The sequence below is a fragment of the Ricinus communis genome, chromosome 6 (assembly GCF_019578655.1).
Source record: "Ricinus communis isolate WT05 ecotype wild-type chromosome 6, ASM1957865v1, whole genome shotgun sequence".
NCBI lineage: Eukaryota > Viridiplantae > Streptophyta > Magnoliopsida > Malpighiales > Euphorbiaceae > Ricinus > Ricinus communis.
The window spans coordinates 20160811-20181089 of record NC_063261.1 but is presented as its reverse complement, the minus strand read 5'-3'; the positions used below and the strand labels follow the sequence as shown (position 1 = coordinate 20181089).

General features: G+C 31.1%; 2 protein-coding genes across 2 annotated transcripts; one reads left to right on the top strand and one right to left on the bottom strand.

Annotated features, from left to right (window-relative positions):
* The first annotated feature begins 4570 nt into the window (after nt 1-4570).
* LOC8288141 (cyclin-D3-1) lies at nt 4571-6835 on the top strand. The gene is made up of 4 exons (XM_048375244.1): nt 4571-5399; nt 5521-5722; nt 5906-6036; nt 6187-6835. The coding sequence occupies exons 1-4, from the start codon at nt 4827-4829 to the stop codon at nt 6463-6465; spliced, it is 1185 nt and encodes a 394-aa protein (XP_048231201.1). The 5' UTR covers nt 4571-4826; the 3' UTR covers nt 6466-6835.
* A 10250-nt stretch (nt 6836-17085) lies between these two features.
* On the bottom strand, nt 17086-20228 carry LOC8288139 (DNA-directed RNA polymerases II, IV and V subunit 3). The gene is made up of 3 exons (XM_002518654.4): nt 19643-20228; nt 19110-19347; nt 17086-17817 (listed from the first exon to the last, which is right to left on the bottom strand). The coding sequence occupies exons 1-3, from the start codon at nt 20086-20088 to the stop codon at nt 17545-17547; spliced, it is 957 nt and encodes a 318-aa protein (XP_002518700.2). The 5' UTR covers nt 20089-20228; the 3' UTR covers nt 17086-17544.
* Between the last annotated feature and the right edge of the window lie 51 nt (nt 20229-20279).

Genomic DNA, 20279 nt, shown 5'->3' with positions numbered 1-20279 from the left:
AATTGGGTAAAATTTCTTAGAAATAGATTGAGGATACTGTTTTGCCACAAGTGTGGTAACTGCAGCAACAACTCCTCCCAGCTAGACAACAGATGTTGTGTCCTGAGGTGATAGATAAAGAAAAAAAAAAAAAAAAAAACAAAAGAAACAAAAAGGGCTCCAAATGCAACCTAACAAAGTAGAATACCAACTTTGTCTGAAGAAGTTTTTGGTGGTTGGAAGTTGCCTTATGTCCTCTAATGCGAAGAAGAATTCTTGGAGCTTTCCTTCTTGCAACTTTCGTAGAGTCTCAATAGGCAATGTTTGTGTATTTTTACAAGTTTTAACAATTTTACATGTGATATGGGTACCCTTTTGATGCATGACTACATATTTATATATATATTTATGGTTCCCTATATATCATGTCCTTTGTTTAATGGGGTAAAATATTTGTAGGAGAGTGGAAAAACTTGGCTGGTTAGATAGATAAATAAAGAAATGTAAGACTAGTAAAAGAAAAAGCTAAAATGTTAAAAAATACATGCATTGGACGACAAGATTTAATTCTGGATTTGTCAATGTAGATGGTACCTATAGTTGTTGATTGAGATAATTATGGATTCCTAAGGCTTGTTTTTTCCTTAATTATATATATATATATATAATACTATTTTTATTTTTATATTTATAGAAATAACAGTTTTCGTTTTTCATACAAATTGTTGTTATTAATACATTTATAAGTAGTCGAAAATAATAGAAAATATTTTTTTAATATTTTTATTTCTATAATTTTTTTCTCATTGATAGAAATGTATTTTTAATATGTAAATGGATCTCTAACTTTAATAAAATACAGAAAGGACAGAAAATATTATTGGAAAAATTTATTGAAGGTTATACTTTCAAAAGATTTCTAAAATCAGATGAGATTTTCTTGCATCACAGTTGTTCTCTAATATTTCATACTATAAAGTACCTTAATTCTTGATAGAGATGACATTTTAGTCTTTTGGCCAAATTTATATAAACTTCACATCAATAATTGACTAAGAGAATACTATTTATTAAGTACAAACAAAGGAGAGAAGAAGTGTTATTTTAAAAATATGAAAATAAAAATACATTATTAGAATAAACTTAAAAGTATTTATATTTTTTTCTTATTTGACCCGAGATTTTACTAAATGTTAAATGCTTTAAATAATAGTAAGAATGTTTATTTTTATAAATTAGATATTTTGAGTTTGAGTTTTTATTTTTATATTGAATAAGTTATTAATATTCTATTTATAATAAATATAAAGCATCGAGAATAAAAAAAACTAACTAATCTTTAATATTTAGATAATAATATAAATTAAAATCATTTTATGTTCAAATTAAATATGAGAAATCTTATTTGTATCATTTTGATTATTAATTTAAAATGAATATTCAATAAAAGAAATTATTCAATTTTTAAATTTTAAATTTAAATTCTTAATAAAATCTCAATAATTCGATTTTAAAAACTTGCAGCAAGACATCTAAACCAACCGTACGGACAGTCTTACTTAATATAGTTTTAAGGCTGCAAATGTCATCAAAATTTGATGATTTTTCTAAAACTCAATCAGCACTTATCCCCACGCGCAATTTACAAGTCAGTAAACCACTATCACATAAAAGTGGCTATTTTGAATTGCGCGTGGTAAACAAACGCCTAGGTTGTCTGTGATAAGTGTTGTTGACTTGTTGGGCTACTTGGTTTGGTCTTGTTGAGATTTTGGGAATTTCAGTCGCAGTCCAACCAGCAATTTCTTTTTCTTTTTTTTTTTCTTTTTTTTTTTAATTTTTATTTTTCACTCAACTTCAAACTCAAAGTAATTTCAAATCAAATACAAAATAGTTTATTTTCTTTTTTACTTTTTTATTTTTGTCTTCTAGCTTCCTTGGCATTTGTTATAATAAAATAAAATTTATCCTTATTTATAATCGACTCAAATTGAATAAAATTTTTGACAATTTCAAACATATAGTTTATTATATTTTAAAATTAACAATAAAATGAGTTCAACAAATTAAAAATTAGCTTAATCAATCAGAAACTGAAAATGTGAGCTAATTGTCATAATAGAAAAAATTTTAGAGTCTGAAATATACAACAACTTTCAATTCTTGAAATGTTCAATTCATGAACCAAATGATACTGATATGAATTATTCTTTATTATTAATATTTCTTTCATTTCATATTAATTATCATTTTTAGTAGTATTTTACTTCGATTAAAAGATATTTCATAGGCTTAATTATAGAAAAATAACTAAATGGAACTAAATTATTATTTTATAAATATTTTTTAAATTTATTACACCCTACTTTAGATTTATAAAATATTACAAAATCAAATATAAATAAAGTTAGCACATAGATAAAATAGAAAATAAAAAATTAATGTTGCATTCGATATATAAAAATAATAAATAATTAAATATTTTAATCTGAAATAAAAATAATTAGTATGAAATGTAGGGATATACTAATTGAATTGAAATTTAAATAAAATAATACTTATACATGCATGACTAGCTTGTTATTTTAATTTAAATAATAATAAATCCATTCATAGACTTAATATGTTTGGGAAGATGTTTTTTTTTTTTTTTCTTCCAGAAAATTCTACTTTCACAAGATTTAGAGAAGATCCATATACAAAGTTTGAGATCTAGCAACCTCCAAAAGGATATTTACATAATTAATTTAATCAACAAAATAACATAAAATGGATTGGAATTACCCAAGAACATGAAGACCCAATGATAAAAGAAGAGTCATTTTGTGTGTTGCTTAAACTTGCATATGCAAGAATGAGACTATCCAAGCATACATCATATTTTAACACAATAATTTGTTAGACTTGTGGAATAATAATGATCCAATACCTATCTTATAGTACATAAAATTTTAACTAAGCCAAAATCATTAGACTTGCAATCCAATGATTTGAATATGAATCTTTCTATTGTTGGAGAAATAAATAAATAAATCAATAATTAAATTCTGGATAAGAAGATATTATATATAGCTTTTGAGGTTTACTCTATTATATATTTTGATTTTTATAAATAATATTTTTCATTATTTACATTTTATATCATACAATAAAATAATTTTATATTAGTTAGTTAATTTTTAATTTAAAGTATATAAAGTTAATTGAAGGGCTAGGTGCTATTTCAGTCCACAACTAATATATTTTGTTAGTATAAAATAGGATTGTAAGTTAATGTCTCTTGAGCTATTCGGAGCTCGATTCGATAAAAAATTTATTCAAAATTATTTGTTAAGTTAGTTGAGATGAGTTTGAGCTCATTTTGAACTCAATAACTTTGTTGAGCCAACTTCTGATTTGATAAAATTTGGTTCATTAGCTTGCAAGTGTGCTCATTTATTAGCTCTCGAGCATGCTCGAGATCAAACTCATGAACTCAAGCTTGATTTCAGTTCATATAAAAAGCAACTCATGAATTCAAGCTCGATTTTAATTCATATAAAAAGCTCACGATTTTGCTCGTAAGCAAGCTCGTTTACTGATTTGAACTCAAGTTTAAATTAATTTTATTCTTAAATTTAAAGTTATAAATATATAACATACATATATATTTATATATAATAGTAATTAAAAACATTTATTACATAATAATAATTATTTAAACGAGTCGCATTCGAATTTAGCTTGTTTAGCATAATAAATAAATTACTAACACACCGAACTCGGCTACTTGCAAACTCAATAATTTTGAAATGAATTGATTTTAGCTTGAATATAAGAGTTAGAGCTTTTGCCAAGCTTGTTAAAATTTGACTCGTCTTGGCTCGATTACAACCCTATATGTTTTCAACAACTATATGGCAGCTTAAATAAAAAGAGAAAGTATCTTTCTTTCTTTTTTATAAAGAGGGGATGAAAATGAAAAATAAGGAAAGTATTTGTAATTAAGTAAATATTCCTCACAATAGTTCCAATTTGTATATGATCAAAAGGTAAAAACAAGGTCAAAGGGGGTTGGGTTTCTTTTTGTATCAGCAGGGCTTTGGCCATCATGTATTTAGCATTTTCAGTCGCATAACTCCATAATTTTACTGATAAAAATTTATGTTCAGAAAACAGAGGAAATGAAAGGGTGATTTTGTACTAATCCAAGGAACAAGACAACAAAAACACATCTTTGATAGAATTCTTGAAACAAGAAGCAAGAAAATGAATAATATACTACTGATATCTGTTCTTCCTCTCTGTCAAATTAATTTATACAGTACTAAAGAAAGAGAGAGCAATGGTCAGTGACTTTAATTTTTTGGGTAGTATAAGAAGTTGCTTTCACTGAGGGTCCGGCTTGGTGTGTGTGCCGTTACATTTTCTGCCCCGCCAACCAAACACACCGAAAGCACAAAAAAAAGGATTTCCAAAAACCAACACCAGAATTTAATTTTATTTATTTATTTACATACAATTCTATAACATAAAAAGAAAAATGTTATAAATAATATTTTGACATAAAAGAACAAAAAGAGACAAGCGTGAAACCCACTCTGTTAAAAATCAATCCTCTCCTTTTCCTTTTTTGATTTATTTTTTCTTTCTTTCTTTGCTTGCTTTCAGCCTCTTCTCCTTCTTCTTGCCTATATCTCTCTCCCTCATTCTCTGTGCACAAAGAAAGAGAGAGTGTGAGAGAGAAACAAAACAAAAATCAAAAACCAAGAAAAGAAAAGTAAGAATGAGTTTTTCTTTTGTGTTTTCTTTTGTGTTTTCTTTTGTATAATGAGTTGTGGACCTAATCCTCTTCTTCTCGGAAGAAGATGGCAATCCAGCAACAGCAGCAGCAGCAACAACAACAGCAACATGAACAAAACTCTTCTTTCATGCTACTAGACACTCTGTACTGTGAAGAAGAGAAATGGGAAGATGAAGAACAAGAACTACAAGATGAAGTTTGTCAAAATGAGAGCAGTAGTGTAATGTGTGGTGAACACTACTGCCTCAAGAATGGAACAACAAGAAAGGACCTTTCTGTTTTTGCACTATCTAATTTACTTGAACAAGATTTGTTTTGGGAGGACGGAGAGCTACTCTCACTCTTTTCTAAAGAAGAAGAACAAAAATCCCAAGTCTTTAATGTCAAGAATGTGGAAAAAGATCCTTCTCTTTCTACTGCTCATCAAGAAGCTGTTGAATGGATGTTTAAGGTTAATGCTCATTATGGGTTTTCAGCTCTTACAGCAATCTTGGCTGTTAACTATTTTGACAGGTTTCTTTTTAGTTCCTATTATCAAAGAGACAAGCCATGGATGATCCAACTAGTTGCTGTTACTTGTCTTTCTATAGCTGCAAAAGTAGAAGAAACTCAAGTTCCTCTTCTTTTAGACCTACAAGTATGTCTGTCTTGCATATTTTATTTGTCATTTTGCTGTTGCTTGCTGTCATTTGTTGTTCTTAATTATTTTTCTTTCTAAGAAATTAGTTACTGATGTGGGTTTGCTTGATTTGTTTTAGGTGGAGGATACAAAGTATGTTTTTGAAGCCAAAACCATTCAAAGAATGGAACTTTTGGTGCTGTCTGCACTTAAATGGAAGATGCATCCAGTGACTCCACTTTCATTTCTTGATCATATCATTAGAAGGCTTGGATTAAAGAACCATCTGCATTGGGAGTTCTTGAGGAGATGCGAACGTCTTCTACTCACTGTAGTCTCTGGTAAAAATATAATAAATCTCTATTTACTTTTGACCATAACTTAAAATTTTTCGATGAGAACAAAGCATAAAGAAAAAGAAAAAGAAAAAGAATAAGAAAAAGATGCCCTAATAGTTTCTCATTGTTGGGTTTACGTTTTCTTTGATGTTTCTTTTTTTCTCTTTTTTGTTTTATTTTTGGCAGATACAAGATCCATCAGTTATCTACCTTCTGTGTTGGCCACTGCCACAATGATGTACGTTATAGACCAAGTTGAACCCTTTAATCCTGTTGACTATCAAAACCAGCTTTTGGGTGTTCTCAAGTTAAGCAAGGTTTGTACATTTTGTACCTACATATTCTCTAAATATTCATTTAGTTATTAGGGTTTAAGCCAACCACCAATAGGCACCACAGATATAATGCACTCATCATTTCTACTTTTATTAATGGCTCATTAAGGAAACTTCATTCATTTGTAACAGGAAAAGGTAAATGATTGTTATGAACTCATTCTTGAGCTATCAAAGGGCAGAAGCAACGGCTGCTATGGCTATAACAAGTCTAATAAGCGCAAGTTTGAGCCAATGCCTAGTAGTCCAAGTGGTGTGATTGATGCTGTTTTTAGCTGTGACAGCTCAAACGATTCTTGGGCTTTGGGTGGTTCTGCAGTTGTCTCTTCGTCACCAGAACCACTTTTTAAGAAGAGCAGAGCCCAAGACCAATGGGTTTTCGTGGACATTGTTGGCAACAGTCCTCGTTAATCTCTCCCTCTTTCTCTCTCTTCTTCTCCTTCTTCTAGAGAAAACAAAAGGAAAAAAAAAGAAAGCGTCTTTATTTACTATGCTTCTTAATTATTATGTTCTCTTTAATTGAATTGCCTTCCTTCAATTCTCCACTAGTACAAGATTTCCAACATTGCCCACTTCTTAGAATCCTGACATTAAGATGTGGGTGGCAATGTGGCATTCTTTTTAAAGAAGGAAGAAGTCTGAGAGAGTCAAATCTCCCTCTTATTTATTATTACGTCTTCTGGCACTGTTCCTTTTTTCTCTGTATAAGTCTCTTTTAAGAGAGAATACTTTTTATATTATGAACATATATTATAATTACATAAAAATAAATTAAACCCAATTTTTGTTAATGTGTAAAAGTAATCACCCTCTTGTTCATTTCTTTATATTTGCTTAATTTTCAAATGAACAAGAAAATTATCATTATTACTATAGAACATCCAATGAGCTAGCTAGATGGATGAATATTCTAATTTATCGAATTTATATTTGCTTTCATGTGAAGAGAGAAACATGTTGTCGGCCAGTGGGGATATGGAGACTTTTGGATTGGGGAGGGTTTTGACCTCGTCGCAAGAGCCAAAAACCTTCACCTTTTGTGTTACTGAGAGTGACTCTTAATATCTTGTTTTCTTTCTTTCTTTTCTTTCACTTATCAACCTAATCCCAATCTATTGCTCTTTAGATTTTCTTGCACCTTTTTCCTACAACTCTAGACTATGCTTCTAGTCTATTGCCTTTATCTTTCTCCACTCACCTGAAAAGTAAAATGAAGAACTTAACGTGCCTGTTCAAATTGCTAAGACATCAATGCGATATGGGCACTTCCAAATTTTAAATTTGAACTTTAATTAGAACTAAAAAATTTAAATAATCTCAAGTCGATGAGTGTATATGAGGAAGAAAGAAAAATGATTTTGGAAAGAAATGAGAAAATAAGAGTGTCTTCTATGTTACTACCATAGTAGATCGCCAATATTTATGTGAATTTAAAAGGCAAAGAGGAGTAGAATTAGTCAAGAATATAGATCATGGAAGTCGCCATCACAATATAAAGAAAAAGAAAACCATGCCTTTGTCCCTATGGTTGCCCTAATCTTGCTAATATATTCAAATTTTGCTAATTCTTTTGACTTACATTGCTCAACTTAATAATATACTTTCCAAAGTTTGATCAAGTCATAATTAAGGACTAATATTTGGATGTATAAATATAAAAAAAATAATGGCATTGCTCTTTTATTTGCAAATTATATGCTGCTTTAGTAGGCTTGATAGCTCAATTTGTAATAGTCAGCCTCTGGTCATGGGTTCTTTTTCAGTAATTAATTACTAGTTTAATTTAAGCACTACCAAACGACAATAGAAAGGATACTAATTAGTGCTTTTACCTCCACTAAACAAATTGGGATACATTTGTATTGCTTTACCAATAATTAAATCTTTTGTTGATTCTCCCCTTCATGGGTTGTCAAATATGGGATTAGACTAACTTGGATATTTAACATCATAATCCAAGTTAAAGAATCACAAAAGTTAGGGTACCCACTAGACTATTATAAAGTTCTTATATAAATATATTTGGTCAGACTTCCCTTAAATTGCCAGAGATTCATGATGCCCCATTTTAGTGGATTCTAAATTGAGCATGCCCATCCTTTTGCTACTTCTTTTGCTTTATTTCTTCAAATTCTTTTCTTTTTTCTCCCTTTCTTTCTTTAATTTATCCATTCTTTTTACCATGGGTTTCTCTTGCTTTTTTCACGTGTAGTATATTTTTACTTGGAATCCATTGAATTTTAGCAGTGCATGCCAACCATTTCATTAGATAAACAATTCTCTTATTTTCATTTCTTATAGTATTCTTAATTTTCTTACAATATGAATATATCATCGCATTTATCTATTTTATTTTATGTAGAAATATTTAGATAAGAGAATTATTCTAATTAAAAGTTTAAGTTATTAGATAAAATGGTGATAACAGTTTTATATTCTAAATCTTGCTTTCAAATTCTAAATTGTGATGTTTATAACATAAATAATTACAATATTAGTGACCATAAATAGGCGTACTCCCACTAGTATTTATAACATTGCTAATCTCGACCATAATAATTGATACATACAAGTAATTTACTCATCCCATATTTGCATTAATCTCTTCTTTAAAAATGCTAGGCAGACAAGTCTTACTTATAGATTGTGCAATGTTGGCAAGAAGAACTTGAAATTGACAAAGGAATAAAGAAAGAGAAAACTTGTCTGGGTCAAATTGTTTTTCTATAAAATCACATTGCAAGCAATGGCAATTAGTTAGAGAAAGAGAAAGAGCAAGGTTTAGTTGTAGACTTGTTCGTAGTAGTAGTTTTGGTGGAAGAGTCACTCAACCTATTACCCATATATGAAAAGGTGAAAGGTGGGGGATTTTGAATTTGGGAGACAAGATCTTTCAAATTATGGAGCCATGTCTTTGCTCTCTTCCTTTTCTATTATTATTATTATTTTTTTTCCTTCTCTACTTTAAGTTTGGTAGAGTATATAGAATTGGTAGTAGATGCATGCCTAGTGCTCATGATTCATGGGAGAGAGAGAGAGAGAGATTGTTTTTTCAAAGGGGAAAAAGCTTACTCTCAAGGTCCAAAGAAAGAAGGGTGATATCAGATTGTCCCCACACCAATAATTGTACAATAATATGATCATGGCAAAGTCTTATCTTATACCAGTGAAGTTTCTTCATTCTTGATTAAAAGAAAAAAAGACATGGTGATCTTATAATTTCCATTTGTCTTGGTAGATTAAAAAAAATATAAAAGATAATATTTAACGAGATTCGACAATGTATTTATATTTTTAGAATTGAAATATTATTATTCTGATTTTTCGGCCATAAATCTAAAGTTAAATTAAATTTTTATTAATGCTAGACTTCTCTTTATTTTTATTATGACATACTTTTATTTCTGCCACATGTTGTCGCTTTCTTATTATTGTTTCATAAATAAATCACAAGTATTTCATTTGAGACCAGAATCTACATGTAATTAATGTAAATTTTTATCTTCTTCTTCTTCTTCTTCTTCTTCTACTACTTCTTCTTCTTCTTCTGGTTTCTCTTTTCTTGCTCACAGCTGTAAATTCTAAATACAATGAAGGAAAGGGCCATATACAGAGTGTGGGCCTTTCTCTCTTAATATACACAGTCTATGTTCCTGTCATGGTTCTGTTTTTATTTTAAGAAAATGGAAACAACATTCATGGAAATCACTAGCAAGGAAAACAACTTTCATTTTCTTGCCTTTGTAGACTATGAGCCATGAAGCTTTTTGGTACTCAGATGGTTTCTTTTGACTCTCTGAAAACAGTACTAAAAATGTTACTGTTAACTGATTTAGAAATAGATTTTTTGCCATCAAATTATATAATCTCGATCTATCTGTTTGCTTTCTGTAATCCACATATAAATGTCTAGTATTGTTACTATCTTTTGTAAGGATACTGAAGAAAGTGGGTAGTGCCAGCTGAGGGTTGAACTTTCTTTTTCTTGGACTAAAATTGGAAAAAGGTAGAACCATGTAATAAAAATTATTAGACTTTGAGATATGGATGGATAGTCAACAAGCAGCCATCTACTTCTTCACTGAGCTCCTGTATTTCATTTTCTTAATTAGTTGCTGCTTTAGATTTAGTTTAGGTTACTGTATTTAGCCTTCTATAATTTTCTCTCCATTTCTAATCCCAATTTGAACCTTACAGTTATTAATTGATGACAGCTTATATAGTTTCTTTTATTGCACACCCTCTAATTTTTGTGTAAATAGCAAAATGAGATGATTTTAGTGTCCATAAATTATTATTTAGTCCATATGTATGTCTTTATTTATACATTAAAATAATAAATTATTTTTTTATTTATTATAATATATACGCCAGTCAGAATTTTCATCAAAGTAAATTTTCTGAATAAGAATTGGACAAGTGATACAATTTGGCCCTAACAAATAGAAGGGAAAACTTCACTAAATTACCCCGTGATTTAAGGTATTTTTACTTTTACATATGTAATTTATTTTTTGTTATTTTAATATTCTATGAATATAATCGTTAGCAAATGAGGGCCAAATTGCAGAATATCGTCAAGATATTCTAACATGTAATGAAATAACATTATTTTTTCAATTACCACGTTAGCATCTGCTAACACGGTTATATTCACGTGATATCAAAATGATAAAAAAAAAAGACTTTAAAATAAAAAATATGTTAAATATAATATTTGTTATTTTTCAGGTGATTCAGAGACGATATCGGACAATTTTAAAATGTTCTCTCTATCATTACATTTAAAGATAAATATCAAAAATAATTTTCAGAAAGATGGAATTCTGATTAACAAATAAAGAAATAAATATCTGCTAACACGGTTTTATTTACGGAATATCAAAATGATAAAAAAAAATTAAAAAATAGACTTTAAAATAAAAAATATGTTAAATACAATATTTGTTACTTTTCAGGTGATTCTGAGATGATCTCGGACAATTTTAAAATGTTCTCTGTATCATTACGTTTAAAGATAAATATTAAAAATGGTTTTCAGAAAAATGAAATTCCGAATAACAAATAAGGAAATAAATCTCTTTAATAAGCATAATAACTCTCTTATATGTTATTTTCTATATCAAAGCACAGCTATTGCTATCTAATTATTCTTTTGAAAGGACAAAATAATTCCTAATGTAGAAGTAGGGATGTGTGGTCCAAATATCAACCAAGAATCGCAACAAGATTCAGGATGTACCTTCTATTTTATTTTTATTTCCTTTAACAGTGATGTACCCTCTAGTCTAATGCTAGAGATTATGTATAGTATTAATTTCTTAGGAAAAAAAAAAGAAGCTTGAAATATTTGAGAAAAAAAAAAAAAGAAAAACTATTTTTTTACTAAGAAATTACTCAAAAAAAAAGAGAGTAAATTACTAGATTTCAATTTTTACTTTGATCTGACTAGGTTTCAAATTTTACCTTCCAAGTAATAAGTAAAATACCCATTTTCATCTTATTCAAAGATTTTAGTGTACATTTATTAGTGTTCTTATATGAGGAAAAAAGAGAAAGAAAAGAGCATCTTTAGTCATGGGCAACTTGCACTGAATACAACTACAGGATAATTTCCCATACTCATTTATGTTAGAGCAAACATACTTAAGTTATTAGAAGGTTCAGATACCTGAGTGATATAATTGTGACAAATATCCTTGAAGGTAATGTTTTTGGAACAGAAATAAATACATAAACAAGAAAGAAAAAAACATTAATTATATGTTTCAAACTCTGAAGGAACTATCCATTACTTGTTAAATATTAATGGTCCCAAATTGAAAACCTGCAGTCTCTTCTGAGAAGGAATGGCCCCTCAAAAGAGATCAGAACATAGGACCCAGAAAACTGCTGTCAACTTCTTCCTTTGCTCTGCAGTTTGCACATCCATTGCGTGATTCAATTTAAATTTGTGCATGCCAAAGCTTCATCTTCTTCTTCTCCTCATTTATCTCTTTTATTAAAGACTGCCCAATTGGTATCCAATGTTTTTGAATTATTTTGTATATATATATATATATATAAGTGGTCACAATCGCATGTAATGCCAAGAATTTTAATCCACATGCAATGGAAACAAGTTTCTTGATGATGAAGTCGGGATAGTACCAATTCAATGTGATGAGAGAGGAGAAGACAAGACATTATATGGCTTTGGCATCTATTGCAATGAAACCATTCACAACATATTAAAAAAAGTTTGTGGTCCAACTTCAACATACAGAAATCAAATCTTCTTATCCCCGCCATTTCTTCCTACCAATAACGAAATAACCCCAAGTATTAAGAAGCAATGCTACACAACCCATACATGTTTTGCATACCTGCTGATGTGGTATATGATACATTTACTAAATTATTTTTTAATATTTTGAGGTTAAAATGTAATTCTATAAAAGTATTATCTATTACATCAATGTTTTGAAGTTAAGATGCGGTTTTGTAAAAATATTATCTATCACATTGGGTGCATAAAAATTGAAACAAATATTAATGGAATTTGGTATTAAATTTATTTTAATTTCTTTTTAAAATAATTTCAATTGTAAGAACATTATAGCCAATTTTTATACACATGTCAATTAATTTATATTTTTTAGCAAATTAAAAAATATATGTCTTTTTACTTGTGAATGCATTTAGATATTAGTTTTTAGAGGGTGACTATAAAATAGAAAACCAAAGTGATATTCTTCTTTTCTATAACTCTAGTTTGTTATTTGTTATTTGTTATAGAAGATATCAAAGTATAATTATGAAATTATCTTATTGTAATTTTAAAAAGTTATTGTAATTTCGAAAAGTTGAATTTAATGTTAATGCCCGTGGATTTGATATTCTCTCTTTATCGTTAGGACTAAACTTGTTCAAACTAAACTTCAATCAAATCGAAAATTTCCAAGATTATGGTAGTATTTTTCTTTGGAAACCAAGCATTCCAAGAAAATTGAAAATATATATGTCTCATCACACATACAACCTTTGCATAGAGAAGCTTGAAACAACTGTTCTGTAAAGCATCTTAGCTCACATATACTAAATGAAGTGAGCTCAAGTGGTTCAAGGCCACATGGTTTGTTTACCAACTTAAGGCAAGCCATGGTCCGTACAGAATGGAAGTGCCATTGAAACTTTACAACCCAGATCTTTAATGAATATGCCTTTTAGGTTGAGCCCATATACCATATATATGTTTAGAAGCAAATTGTGTAGTGGGAAGTGGACAAGAAGCATTCAATTGAGAAATAATGGCAAGATCAGTATTATGGGCAGGTGGTCCTAAGGGTAGAATAAATGAGAGGAAGTATACTGGGTTGGTCTATAACAAAATTCCTTGGGAGGTAAAAAAAAATAAAAAAAATAAAAGTGTTTAAGCCAATATAGGTTAACTTTTTAGGCCACAACTGACACCCTTTACATGGTCAGAAAGAAAAGGACAATAGAAGTATTTATGTCTCCAGGGGTCAGCCTATGTCCCAAATCTGTGAAACTTGGTTACTATCTTGCAAGCATGTCTGGTCTCTCAGACAAAGATTTTGGGTATCTTTTGGCAGGTTTAGGAGTGACCCAATCCGACCCTATATCATTCTATCAGCTCAACTTTGAGAAAGTGAAATAAGGGATGGAGGGTTTTCTTTTTGGAGGCAAATGCAAAAGCCAATCTTGAAATATAACATCCTTTTCAAGATAATATCCATGTCTACTATACAAACATGATTTTCTATTGCCCTCAAGATTTTGTATTTATTTGTAATAATGTAAAGGCAAAAATGGAGTTTATGAAATTAATACAAATTAAAGAAAGTAAAAATCATAACAATTGTTTTTAGTATGATTTTAAACCATCAACATTGAGGTTATTGACTATGTTTTCCAATAAATTTGCATTTTCTCATGTAATCTATAGTTTCTTTCCAAGTACTGTCAAGCAGGTTACATAGGGTGTTCTTCAACAAATATAATTGACCTAAAATTATGAGCTCTTCTAGTATGCAATTGGTGTATTCTATTTACACTTGAAAGTGCAACCTGCTATAACGGATAAAATAAAAGTCATTTTTAACGTGCTATAGTGGGTTAATAAGTATAGAAGAAGGAAAGATAATCACTTCTATAAGTTACAAGTTATCATTTCTAATTTTTGCTGTTATCTAGCTAGGAAGTATTAGGTAAATGATTTTAATAGTCGAGATTAGGGATGACAATCTAACAGATATTTTTGGGTATTTAATCCAACTAAATCTTAATAAGATAAATTCGGATAATAATAAACAGATTTAGGATGAATTTGAAATTTAACTTTATCATTCGTATCAAGTTGGGTCAGTTCAGATTTGAATCTGCAGGTACCTGTTACTCGGATTCGATTATATTTAACTTTATTATATTATATATTATATTTATAACGTTATTTTAAATTTTACTAAATTTCTGTTTGGATTGTATTAATATATTGAATATTTAGATTTAATTAGTTTATATTTTATATTTTTTTACTTATATTAATTTTTGTTAATATATTTTAGAATTTAATTATTATAAACGAATACCTATTTTATTACCTGAATATTTATATAAACGGATAAGGTATCCGCTATCCATTTAAATATCTATAAACATATGTAATAATTATTTAACTTAAATAAATTTTAATCGGGTTCATATAGTATGTAGGTATTTCTATTTGAATTTGGGATAGATTCGGATACGTGTATTTTAATTGGATTTAAGTTCAAATATTTTTAAAAATAGACGGATACCCTATCCGTTACCATTCCTAATGGAAATTAAAAATTTAAAACCTAAAAGCCATTATTTGACCGGCGTAAATTAAAAACCTAAAATAATTTGTGAATAAGTCTAAAACTTATTATATGCTCTATGGGATTGGGAAAAACAAAAACAAAAATGGAGGCCAGAAGATGATGATTTAGGTTCATCCGAAAAACCTAGAAGTGGAACCTAGAGTCTGTTCAGGTAGGTTAGTAATTCAAGAGTCTAAAAATTCTTTTGGCTTGTGATAAGTTGTTGATTTTTCTCCCATTTTGGCTTTTCTACTGTCCATATCAAGCTTCTTTCTTCAATCATATCTTCTGTGGGGAACCGTTCGAGATAGAATTTTTTATGTTCTTCCCCTTCTTCTCTCTCTTGCAATCATATAAAATTATAAATTCAATTTCTCAGCATATGGAATTTACATAAACTTTTCCAGTGATTTCTTTGTCAAAAATAGTTTGAACAGTTTTATAAAATAAATCCAAAATTAGGAAGAATGGTGATATGAGCTAACTAGGGACGATTTAGCCTAACATCAGCAAGTACCTCAAATAGACTGCCAATGTCATCAACGTTGAGACTGCCTTTCCACCCAATAATCAATGTGGTCCAAAGATTTTCATTAATATGTTATAAAACACAGAACATAAAGTGATCCAACAATAAGTATATTTGTTGTGACATGAAAACGATAACATATTTCTTACAGTCCTTATTCATGCAAGCATTATTTCGACTTTGGTTTCAAAGTGCAGTGTCATTCTTGAAATGTGTGAAGGAGATGGCCTTTTAATTTTCTATGCAAGAGCAGCTCTCTCTAAATAATCTGCTTGAATATCATTCTTTATCATACTAAAACTCACTACGAATTTGAGCAATCTTATTATGACAAAAGTCAATAGATATGCCAAGTTAACCCAATAGTGATTCCATACATTAGCACTGTATCCTTTTAACAGCAGACATGATTATGATGTTAGTATATGTTATATTAGAAGAAAGGAGTAAACTCTTTTTATAAAGTGGAGAATAAATCACTATATTTAAAAAAGAGAGATCTTGAACTCGGGACCTCAATTCTGGAATGACACTAGTCCCGGATTATATTATTTGACCACTCTGCCAATTAGAGAGTAGCCTGAGTTGGTATTTCCAACTGTTGAAAATTGATCACTCGTGACTCCATGAGTTAGCATGGGACTGGTTCTGATTGCTTGTTAGTTGCAATATCTCCGGGCTTCCAATTAGGTCACCAAGAATCAGAGGGAAAGATTGGGAAACTATTCTCATTTCACAAACTTTCAAACCCGTGACTGTTCATAGTACACAAGGGGAACTACGGTGCCAATCAGAGTTGTTAGAATCATGTGATATTGGAACCATATATAAGAGGGAGAGTAGGACAAGATAACCACCGGTTTCACTTGTCAATTGTAAGGTCATAACTAAAGTGATACAGAGATTGCATTCAGGACATAAGATGAAAACGTACCCTGTCTAAATTTTCACAAGGAAACAACGGCCTGGGCCATCTTTGTTCTTGGTGCATTTATTTGCTTGTGTGATGTACAGAAAAATGATGGTTTGGTGGCAATCCTAACCGGCCTCCAGATATTACTATGTTTCACTCTAACCGGGTTTGCCACATTCCCCTTCTTTTAGGTCTTTACACATTCTGAACCAACGAACAAGAACGGCAAGGCATGTCCTACCAAAGCAATGAAATTGATCCAGAAGAGGATGATGATGATGATGACCAAACTGAAGAAACGGCCACAAGGGCAAACACATTTTTACTTCTATCAGCTGTCCGTAAATTCCCCCCATAACGAACCAAAGCTTCAAATTCAAGACTCCTGAATCATGCACATCAGTAACACATCTAATGGAAACGTGAGCAACCCGAATGATATATAACTGTACGACCCAATTCCATAGCTGAAAACAATGAAACATGCTAAAATCACATATGGCAATGGCATCTCAAATACAAAGCGCACTCAGACCCCATAAGATTACATTTTATTTTTTCCTCACAAGGGAAAATAACAGCAAACCAATGTTTATGGTAAATCTGGCCAAAAGAAACACGGCCTCGAATTAGAAAATTTCTAATGAATAAAGCACAATACAAAAATAGGCATAGAAGTAAGTTCAGAAGGAATATTATCTCCACCCATCTCAAGCTGCAAAATGCTACTTCATTCACAGGGATAAGAAAATTTTCATTTCATTAAACAAAACATCTTGTAAAATTCAGCAAGTCAGTGTGTCTTCTAAAGTCATAGTTGTGAAAACATCTATCATACATCCTCTTTTTCTTTTTTTTGTGATATCTAAAATCATGAAGAATCCCATCCAGCATAATTTCAAGGGGGTAAAAAAAGATGCCATCTGGACTTGGCTCACATTGTTGAGCAGGGCAACCAAGAATCCAAGTTAGAGCACCAAGATTCTGCATCATAATCATGGCACTCTCTGTATCAAAGTAATAAGCATCGTTGCCTAGTACAGTAGGTAGAAGTCAATGTCTCATACAGATGCAGAGATGTACATGGCATAAAAGAGATGCAGTTAGCATAAGATATTGTAAATGACGCATAGTAAAACAGAAGGTGATAATTTTCTTAGGGGCCAACAAGGATCAACTAATAACTCTATTTGCAAACTAGATCATCCTCCGCGCATGTGGGCACCTAGCTCTCCAAATTGATCATCAGCTTCCACAGTGTCCTCTGAAAGGCGAACAGCATCCAATTTTTGTTTCAGAATTTCTATGGCATTGAGTACCAGATGAGAAGCTTTAATTGCACCAGTTGATTCAACTGTGAATATAAAACTGTCTTCCTTGGCCTGGATATTCACAAGCCCTGGCTTCCCCATAGATTCTGCTTTCTTGATTACTTCTTCATCATAAGTGTATGCTTCAGGATCAACCACTACAACCTATAAAATAATTGCCACGAAAGAGTACATCAATTTGGGCATATCACAGCAGCCTAACAGAGAAAAAATAAAACCAGGAAAGCAGAAGTGTATGCATAAAATTTCAAGATAAACAAGATAACATATTCTAGATATCTAGACTGCAACTTCAACAATCATTCATTACAATAGCTCTGAGCATGTTTAACAAAGATGTGCCATGCCAACCAATGCCACAAAGAAAACAATTCAATTTGCTCATATAAATAACAAATGGAGATTACAGCTGAGAAATGTTAAACAATTCAACCACTTGGTAGTCTGTGTTTTTTTTTTTTAATATGGAGATTACAGTTTGCAATTCATGTTCTTGAGACAATATCCTCACTTTAGTGTTTTCAGCAGGCTATGAGTCCAATGCTTAAATTTTTAGTCTTACTTCAGCGCTGCTAAGTATCATACTCCATCTAATTGCAAACCTATGCTTCAGTCACTTAACCATAAAGGCCCGATAGGTATGAAATGCTCCAAACCCTTGTTAGCCTGCAGCCTACCATTCACATAGCATGCCTACCCAACCAAGGACTTGCAAACTGGCACATTAACTACAGGATCACACTAAATTTGTATACTGTAGGATAAGCTAGTTTAGGATCATCACCTCATCAAGAAAAGGTTAATCATAAGGAACCAAAGTCAAGCAGCAAAGAAGAAGAACGTGATAAACAAGATAGATTATCTCTCTAATTCCACATAGCAGAATTATTAAGTACTAACAATCACCAACCCTAGATAGGAACAAAATAAAAACTCAAAAGTAAAATGAAAACCCTTAAAAACTGTGGTTATATTAGTTGATAGAATTTGATGAAATAAATCTAGGATTTCCAAAAAGATTTCTCCTTCACTAACAAAACCACTGCTGCATCATCAAGCCATCAATCAACCCTAAACTCATGGCTGATAACAATCAACATCAGTGTAAGTCAAATGCTGAATGTGCACATTACCTATCACAGGTTTCTAACAATCACTCTCATCATGCTGTCTGTGGATAGTTGAGCTAGCATAACCTATAACTTTCCAAATGGCATACATGCCATATGCTCCCAATTGAATTTAATCTGGTTCATCTTTGTGGAGCATTGATCAAGCATTCACATAGATGCACTGATCGAGCATTCACATAAATGCATTAGTTGAGCATTCACATAGATGCGTCGATTGAGCATTTACACAAATACATTAATTGAGCATTCACATAAGATCCTAAATACTACAAGAACTTGTATACAATAAATAAGGAAACAAACCTGTTGAGTATTAGGATCGATATCAAACACTTTAGTAGGACTACTTTCAACCCAACTCTGTTTCTCCTCAAGTGACAAACTTTCCATCAGATCCTCGTTGATATGAATATCTGGCTCATACATGAATGTTACAGTCGCTGCAGGTGACCATTTTGCATGATCCTTCCCAATCCCTTTCCTAGCAATTGCTCTCAATCTCAATTCCTGCCCTCTTCGCAGCTTCACAATAATAATCCCCCTACAAACGAACGAACAAACAAGCTAAAATGAAACAGAATAAATCCCTAAGTTCCCAAATGACAAAGAATTCCTATTCAGCCTACATACATCAAGAACCTCCAAAAGAAAAATAAAAATTAATAGCCTAACAAAAACAAAAAAGCATCCCCAAATTACCCTATAAAAAACTCAAATACATAGAAGAACCCAAACAACAAAACAAATAATTACCCAAAAATATGGGGTAATTAGGGAATTCCCTAATTAGCCTAACGCTCACCCAAAAAGAAAAGAACAAAGAAAAGCCAAATTACCTTTGCTCAGAGGAATCATAACCAGAAGAATCGGAAAAATCAACAGGAACGACTGTGTGATCAGAGCTATACAAGTCCTTACTAGTAACATCTAGGGTTTGATCAGTGATACATTTAGCACGAAGGTGAAACTCAACAGAGCAATAATCACATTGACCATCACCATCACAAGCGTCACAATCACGTGAGAAGCGCATGCTCATTGCACGTTCACTGGTAAGAGGAATAAGACCGAGACGATGAGCGATGAATTCGTCGTTCAGAACTGAAGAGTTAACTTCGATTTCGACCAGGTCGATAGCGACAGTGGGTACTTCTGCTATCATCACGCGCCTAAGCGCGTTGGCCATTGACGCGTCTGTGTCTCGGAGCTCGAATTTGCAGTAGTCGTCTTTGAGTTCTCGGATTTTGATTCTTGGAAAGCGTTGGTAGGATGCTCCTTCCATTTTCCTTTGACGTTTCTCTCTGTAACACACTGTTTATGTGTGTGTCTCGGGGTATTTTGATTGTTTTTCTGCTCTAAAACTCTATGATTCGGGGTTTTGGCAATTATGAGCTGGCAGAAAAACGTTGTCGTTTCAGTCTGCAAACGTTCACCGAATAGAAATGGAGAATGAATGGGGAACCAACGTTATGC